Source organism: Opisthorchis viverrini (genome assembly GCF_000715545.1).
Source record: "Opisthorchis viverrini unplaced genomic scaffold opera_v5_264, whole genome shotgun sequence".
NCBI lineage: Eukaryota > Metazoa > Platyhelminthes > Trematoda > Opisthorchiida > Opisthorchiidae > Opisthorchis > Opisthorchis viverrini.
In genome coordinates, this window is record NW_008751921.1 from 640,142 (window position 1) to 648,907 (window position 8,766).

Genomic DNA, 8,766 nt, shown 5'->3' on the forward strand with positions numbered 1-8,766 from the left:
GAACTTTTGTCGCTCATTTGAACGTGCACAGTTGGAGCATCGTTTTGCGAACCCACCGGTGTATCTAATTCTCACTGCGTCCAAACTCACAAGGCATGCTTGTCGGCAAGATATTCTACTGGATATTGAAAAGTAGTTTTTAAGCGTATAAGCCTCATCTGTTTTTGGATCACTCGTCAGTCTGGCTGTCCCAAAAGAGTGCTGAAAAGCAGCGATCATGTCAGCAGTCAGTACGTTTGTATCATGACTGAAAATATTCTTTCGGTTTCTCGAATCATTTCATAGTGTGCTCCAGATGCCTGAGACCGGTGTAACGTTCAACGGTACAGCTGGGTTTCATGTTGGAGTTTCACTTCTTCCAAACTAATGTTCCGCAAACATTGACTATGTCCATGTCTCCACACCCAAATGGTCACTAGCTTTTCAACAACGTCACTTTATTCTACGTAGGTTGGTTACATCTGGTGGCTGTCAAACCCTTCTAACGCATGTTGGTGGACTTCATTCGGTGACACATTTATCGTGCATTCAGGTAAACCACTAGACCTGGATACTTTGCAAATCGTAGTTAATCAGTCAACAAAAACGAACGAACAACTTTTTATCGGTGAACGGAAGCAACAATAACTGTCAGCCCACAATCCAAACGAACGTAAAAATGGCATACCTGTGAGTACCAATAGAATGCGATTGTAGGCTGCTTCCGTCTCTCATTGGGTGTCAGCCCCAAATGACCTTCAAAAACTTTGATCGATAAAAAATGCTAATGAATTGACAATGGTGGACGCTAGTAAAGTAGTTCTGCACACAGTGATCGAAGTGACCTGGTGACCAGCCAACAGGCCCTTTTGGAATTTAGCAAGATGAGTAACAAAGGTGACGATTTCTTCCTGATTTTGTTATTTCTTCGTGGTGCATAGGAAACCTTGGGGACTTTTCACCACCTCCACCACCCTACCCTGTCGGTGAGGGCTACACCCCAGGCTCTCAGATGCCTCAAGGTGAGAGCTAGTATCTAATCCGCTCATGCTGTCCCCATTAATTCCCCTATTAATTGTATCCCCTGAGCATATTCGATTCGCTATCGATGATAACTGAGAAAACATTTATTAAATTGTACATTTGGAGGACGTTAGTAGAGCGTGATAAAATCAGTACATATTAGTTAACCGAGTATACATTACAAACCTCTCACCTGTTTTTTGGTTCTGATTCATTGGTTCACAGCTTATGTACCAGGTAACACTGTGGAGTGGGGTGTCTTTGGTCGCTGGTGGTCACGTAGACAGTAACTTCCTCACTGTGGCTAGTGACTAGTGACTCCAGAATCCTGGCCATCATCCGGCGGGCTAATTCCTCGAGAACTGTCACATGTCGCAATTTGACCTGCTTGCGTTCGTTTTCATCAGGTTTTCGTATGAATTCTGTCCTCAGCATACTTGGCTACGTTTTGTGCTGTACTCCAGCCACATTCGTCTTGGAACCGGTTTAGATATTGCCGGAAAGTGTTAACGGCGTTTTTTACTTTATTCAGTGTACCCGTTTCCCACCACACGTGACTCTTGTGCCAATCAGATGTTGGCTATTTAGACAATCCGTCTACTCGCGAGTAGACAGATCGCTTTTTTTAACTGAGCGGTTACCAGATAGTTTGAGGATCGGATAAACATATACGACGGGTTTGTGAGTGGATAGGATAGTTTGAAGTACTCCCTCCAGATAAGGGAAACCCTGTGCGCTACCACCGAAAGGAAGAAGGCCTTCGCGGCGGATTTTTAGGAAATACAAACAGTTCCAAGTTTAGGTCTGAGTTACCATACCGTACACTATTTGGACTTCACACTATTTGTCTGGGCTGCCTTTTCCATCCTTTTCTGTTCAGCTTTGTCAATGACGTCATGGAAGGCACATTCCAAGGAAGTATTGATTTAGGTATTAAAATCACGTCTTGAGAGATATTAAGCCATCTGGGTCTGTAGTTTGGTGATTACTTTCCGAGCAAAATAGTTTAGCCGGAAAATCGGGGGTTACCCCATGCTTTGGCACGTGTTTTGCACCTTCCCTGAGCAAGTCAAGGTGTGCTTAGAAAAACAACAACAAATATGGTTCACATCCCCTAGTCGGTGGGCGTACGAATTGAAACTTGTGAATCATAAAATTTGAGTTGAATATGGTCCATTTATTTACAACCAAATACTCAGATATTATTTCCAGTGTGAACCATCGCGGCATGAATTTTCGACGTATTAAATTATTCATCTTCGAAGCTGAAAAGAGCAGCAGCCATCAAATGAGTTTTATGGGTGTGACATCCTTTTAAGACACGTCTGCCTTTCGAGACAGATTCAGCGAGTAATACCGCTAGCGGATGTTAGAACCCAGCTAATGTGGTGAAAAACGCGGAACGAACACAGGGTCCTACTTCATTCTAATTCTGATTGGTCAAAACAGGGGTACTGAAACATACGAAAATTCAAATTGAAGGAAAAATCTACTGTATAACTTGGTTAGCTTGAATACTGATGACTGTAGGCTCATTTGTGAGTTTTATATTGATGGTTGTCATTTTCAGAAAAGTTAGTCAGATTTCTAGTGAAATTCATTGAAGTTCGATTGATTAACCAAATATTTGGTATTATTCCAAGCGTAAGATTAACTACATGAGCCTAAATGTTGTTTTTTATAGAATGCTAAAACCCAAATCGTCAGTGATCAATTCTCCCCCACCACTGACCAGCAGCAACAAACATTCTACAGTAAAAAGTGTGTCAAATTTTACTACGGTTGTATACCTAATTAATGAAAATGCAGTGTGAATGGTTACTTATTCATCTTATCCAGGTTTTCTTTTTCTCGGATTAGGTTATGGAACCCGTTTACGTAAGTATACGCGTTTATAGCTCACTACTGAACTTAGGAAACAAGCCTGTTTATAAGTGTAGTTTTTTGGAGTCTTGAAACCTACCGGAAGTCAAACGGCAAACGAATCTAACACTGAGCAGAAGGGTTCAGTACAAATGTGTTTCCAGCTGACTGCAACGGTTACCTTTCTCTTCCTTGAGGGTGTTGAAGCGCTAAACACAGGTTGCAAATTAGTTGAAGTTTTCAGGCAATCTTTCTACCTCGTTTCACTTATGATTGGGTTCCGTAACTCCATTCAAAGTGAAGGTTACTAGGCAATCACCGTTATTTCAACGCTGATCAGGTGACCCTAGCATTCAGCGGCTCTCAGAGTTGGGGCCGAATAGGCACGCGCTCAGCCGACTAGTAGGCGGAGTTATGACGGATCTGCTCCTGGGATCCATCCGACTCACCTGCTGGACCAATGGCTGAAGTTATATCGTTTAAACCTATAAGTCACACACACAAGGTAAGACAAGAATCAGTTGAGTGGTCAAGGACTGGGTGTAACTATAGGATCACAGGATTCCATTTGGGTAGAGGGGCGTAGCTAACGAAAGTTGAGGGAATCAGGAACTAAATAAGACCCTTGATCTATTCTCTTACTTGGATTTACTCAAGACATCAACAAACACATCTCCGATCTTGACGCGATGTTTCACCTTTCGAAGCGCTGTCGTGAGATGGGTTCCAACAAAATGAAAAAAAAACTTTGGTTAGCCTTGTGCGCTGATTCTATCTTGCTCTTACATGCATACAGGAAAGATATGTTACTAAGTATCATACCTGGAAAACTTTTCTTTCTCATATACTCCACTGTCAAAATGAAAAAAACTTGTCTGGCAGTATGCTTTGAAAAAAACAAAGTGGGGAGTGTGGGTACACTAGTGACATCGTAAGTCCGCTTACTGACAGTACTTATGTGGTTTTAGGAGATCAGTATAAAGGCAAGAGCAAAATTATTCAGGAGTGGCTGTGAAACAAGCACTTGCTCAAGTGGCACAGTGGGACAACTAAATGCGGTAGTATCCAGGACACTGACAGAATATTGACTGCTGGTTGGTGCATGATGTACTCTAATCTGACGATCGATTGCAAGCCAGTTCACCCACCTTCAGCTTGGCACCTCTCCTTTTGGGCTTGATTATACCCACCAAGACAAACGATCAATCTGATTGGCTAATTCAACCAAAAGCCAGTTCAAATCGATTTTTTCGTAAGACAAGTGAAACATGATCTAAGTGGTCAACACGGATAAGCTAATGGGACAAACATGCGCAAATAAAAATTCTAGGAGTATTTGAATCATGTATGTCCCACAATTCCGGGGGGAAACCTAGTGTGCATCACAAGTCAAAGCCAAGTTAACACTATCTCACTTCTCCGCAGCTTTAAAAACAATGGCAGGGATTCTGACGTGACAGTGAACTTCTTCGTCTTTTTCTGACTTCTAAGAACACGCAGATTCAGATGTGGAAATGTGACGTAGGACCCATGATGCATCCAGATTGCAGAGTGTTTTAAAAACTGATCACCGACTGAGTTAACTTATGACATTCACAGAGTCAATCAAACTCCTGGACAGAGGAACGACTAGATCAAGACACATATTAAACGACAAGTGATTATTCACCTATTCATAGCACCAGCTACAAACCAACCACAAAAATGCGCCTACGTGGCTAACCACCGTGGAAGGCTGACAGAAGTAAGGGATAAAACAGTCGGGCCAGTAAATAGCACAGCATCATAAGGAACTTACTCGATCAGTAAGACTACTGTTTGCCATAAAGCATGGACAATTATCTAGGGCATGTACACTTGTATCCGCTTGTGATATATGGCCCGTCAAGGCCGCGATGCGCAGTTTGCTTTCAAAAAACCTTTCTGCTTCCTGAGTCGGTCAAAAGTTTTTCCAGGGGTGCGGTGGCTCAAGTGTTTACAGCGCGAATTTACTGACCGGGAGGTCCGTGGTTCGAACCCAACCTCTGCCTCTCAACTTACCTTGTCTAGACTTGGGCAACTTGGCAGTATTCCATCCCTCGTGCTTCCTTTGGGTGGTATGGCAGCTAGGCACCGAAAGGCTGTTACAGCTGAACGCTCTTACTTTAGGTTTTTTGACATTCGCGTATCCGAATAGAATTATTGCTTTCTAAGATCCAGGCCGCATCCAAAGCACTGGTCCGTATCGGTGTTGAACACTGATGTCATGCTGTCGATGATGATGATGATGTTTCGAAACGCTTGGAATAGATTTGCTTAGGCACAAACTGAAAAGCAGTCACTTGCACGTGACTTGTGGCATCTCAAAAATGTTCATGAATATCGTCATTGACCATTCTGTCTTTCTCATCCAAAGTGTTGCATGATAGATAGAATAAATCCTAACAACCAAACCTTTGTCTGAATAGCTTTGATTTGACGGCATCTACTAGGAGATCACTCTAGTTCCCACAAGACCTACTTCAGTAAAGTTGGTTCCTTGATTTTTCGACACGTGACTAACTATACTAATACGCCTGCGGCAAAATGGGTCCACTGTAGAGGAAGTACATATTTGATTGCAACAGACAAGCTTCGATTATTTGGGTTTTCAGAGCGCATCGATCGAGAATATGTGTGAATGACCTTTAAAAGGTTTACTTCACCTGACTTGAGAGTGTAATGATTATCCATGCTAATAGGATGTTCAGGAAACTCCTGGTTTGCAAGTTGATGGAAGGAATAAGTAGATATGAAACAAGGACAAATTCTTCTTAGTGAATAAGGTAGCCTGGTAGTTAATTACCAACTCACTACCGTTCAAATCTGGTATATCTACTGCCTAAGGCCTTTCGTCTCAAAACCAGATGATGTTGGGTCCTCTTGATAAATGCCGATGTAGACTGACTGCCAAGCGTCACTGTGCGGATCTGCGTGCAAGTTGTGAAAGAATTTATTCTCATTATTGCAAGTTAGGCAGACACTTGATTTCAAAGAGGCATCAGCTAAAGATTATAGAAACTAACTTGAAAGTCTACACTACTCATAGGGTTGCTGAACGTTTTTCGACAGCTCACGACTGTTTATTTTTTCAATTCTTGGCGTGTTTTCCGGTGGAGTCCCTGAATTCTCATCATCCTTTTAGTTTAACTGAACCCAAATTGGATGGAATTCGCTAATTAATCACATCTATACACTAATTGGGTTTTCACCCGATGAGTTCACTGAACCCGATGAGAACCTTTCGTTTATGCATTGCGCTATACTTATCATCTGTTAGGGGGCGAGATGGACCAAGTGGTTAGAGCGCGAATTTACTGACCGGAAGTTCTGTGGTTCGAACCCGACCCCTGCCTCTCGACTTCTCCTGTTCAGGGTTGAGTAACCTGACAGTATCCCAGCCAGCTTCCTTTGGATTGCATGGCATGCACCGAAAGGGTGTTACAGCTGAACGATAATAATTTTTTATCATAATTTATCATCTGTTATAGTAATGTAGTGAAATCCCTATCTGCACGTAAGAATGCGGATGAAAGATTTCCGAATACACGTGATATCAGGGTGACTAACTACAGCATTTCCTCGAGCTATTGATTACCAATGTCTAAAACCTCACCAACAGAGAACTACAGCTAGTGAAATCGATCAGGGCGGACACGAGTAAACTACTTTCGTGCACACTAACTGAGGTAACCAGGCAGCAATCAGGAGGAAGAGGAGCAAATCTGATAGTTTCTTCTCGATCTTGCTGATTCGTAGCAACTTCTGAAGGCTACCCTAAATCGGCTCTTCAGCAACTGACTACTTCGTCTCTCACAATGAACATGTGTATACACAACAACACGATATCTTCTGTTTACTTTGGAGATGGGATTTTCGTTATTTTAGCAACCGGTCAGTTTGGCCTTTTGAGCGTATATTCGGATGCGCTGACCCTCATGTTTTGTGCTTCATTTTGATGCACAACACTACTTTTGGAGCCGCTTAAGTAAGCACTTGGAAGGGATTCGGACAAACGTATTTTTCTGTTTAGTATGATTCACAAGGAAGAAATTTGGCCAATTTCATAAAATGTTGTAGCTGCTCATGGGTCCTCTGCGCTAGGTTACTATGCAACACCACCACGAGCTGTAACTCCTAGTTTTCCCGTTGGCACACATGGGTCAGATGGTGTTGAACTGAATTTCCGTTATTCACACGGAAATTCGGTGACCCCTTCGCCTCAAGCTAAGTATGAACAAAGAGTAAATCACAAAAATTACGTACAGTGACAAAAGATTTAGAAATTCTCTCTTTGGTCCCTTCATTCTGCAGTCCGTTCGTCCATTTTTCCATTCTCCATATAGAATCGTTCCGACGCGTATAAGACGGGAACTGTCTTTTTGGTTTAGGTTGCCAGCTGAACAGGGCTTTGTCACGTGATTCACGCGTTTGCAGAACAAAAGAGTCACGCAATCTAGTGAGCACGAAGTTGTTTGAAGGAACGAGGTAGTGACTGCTACAACTACGGACGACTAAGGGTTCAAGTAGAACATAAGGTTGACGGAAACTCGGGGACTGTGCCTACCTGATGAGCCCCAAGAAGGGCGAAACCGGTCGTGGGCTGTCGAACAGTTTTCAGCAACCTTGTGGGTAGTTTCCTTCATAAAAGCGTTTAACTGGATTCAAAAGGAAAATGACCGGATTTGAAACTCAGAGAAGAATGCCCATATATATGCCCATATATCCAGGACAACATACTTCACTTCCTGTTGAGAAAAGACAGAATACAGCTGTCTATTTACTAAGACCACTTCCCAATCAAGAATAGTAACTTGGACATGGTAATCTAAATGGAAACTATGCAGCCGGACCAAATTCCGGAAAACAACCTCCTTTTTGTTGAGCTTCTGCCTCAGGACATATAAGCCATAAAATCACCAGATGCCAGGGGACTGTCTGGTTAGCAGGGCTCTTCTCGTCCAACTGAGTGGAAGCGACCAAGAGGTGGACAGTACATGACCTGGCAACGAAATATGAAAAGACTAACCAGTAAACAGAGTCAGGTCGATAACTGCTACCTCTCTGGATGGGGACTCAACTCCCCAACTCACTTGCAGAAATGGCCCAGCCACGTAGTTGTTGGCGCTCGCACATCAAGCCTATCGCCTTCAATTCTTAGCTGCCCAGTTCTTGAGCTAACCGAACATACCATCGCCTCCAGTGGTAGGCTGTAGCTCCCACGTTCTTCCAACCTCCGGTGATCGAGTTTGTAACAGCTGGAACTATGGCACATGGTTTACAGCTGGTGAATTGTCCTGCTTGATTGATTATGTGCTGACAAATCAATCACATCGGAAGCAAAAATGTGCATCGGTCTGTCAGCAAAAGCGGCAACTAGTTGGTTGGTGTCCGTAAATTTGTAAAACATGAGTTGCTACATAGGGAGACCAACGCACTCATTCGTCCGTTACGCTTCAATTCTTGCCTAGAATGTCGGTTGATGACACATGATGTACTGTGGTTTTCGATACCGCCTAACGGTTTTACGGCAGCCAATGTTTACGTCCTTTCACTTTCCGTCACATTTTTAATTGTTCTCCAACACGAAGCTGTAGAATAAAACGGGTGAGTTTTGACTGGAGAGTGGTTAGTTCTACGGTAAAAGTATGTGTGTTTCACCAATGAACAGGAAGACTTGTGGCAAACCAACATATCTTATCTTTTTATCTTGGAAATTTGCACGCTTCTACGTGGTTCTGATTATCAGTAACCTGATAATCAGTTCTGGTTTTCTGGTTACCGTGGCACGTGATGCAAAGCGCTTTCGTATATTTTGCTATCAAATCTCCCTTATCATTGAGACTCCTATAAACTGTTGGAATGGAATCAACCCTTATATAT

General features: G+C 42.8%; 2 protein-coding genes across 2 annotated transcripts in view; one reads left to right on the forward strand and one right to left on the reverse strand.

The window, feature by feature from the left end:
* Positions 1 to 802: 802 nt before the first annotated feature.
* Positions 803 to 8,766, forward strand: part of T265_09246 (hypothetical protein) — a gene marked incomplete at both ends in the record, with an annotated part of 25,599 nt that continues 17,635 nt past the window's right edge. The window contains one exon of the mRNA XM_009175271.1: positions 803 to 1,001. Coding sequence (XP_009173535.1) covers positions 992 to 1,001 — 10 coding nt within the window. The remainder of the gene's footprint in view (positions 1,002 to 8,766) is intronic.
* Positions 7,398 to 8,766, reverse strand: part of T265_14798 (hypothetical protein) — a gene marked incomplete at both ends in the record, with an annotated part of 8,753 nt that continues 7,384 nt past the window's right edge. Inside the window, 2 exons of the mRNA XM_009175279.1 lie at positions 7,398 to 7,541; positions 7,804 to 7,885. Of these exons, the coding sequence (XP_009173543.1) occupies positions 7,398 to 7,541; positions 7,804 to 7,885 (226 nt within the window). The remainder of the gene's footprint in view (positions 7,542 to 7,803; positions 7,886 to 8,766) is intronic.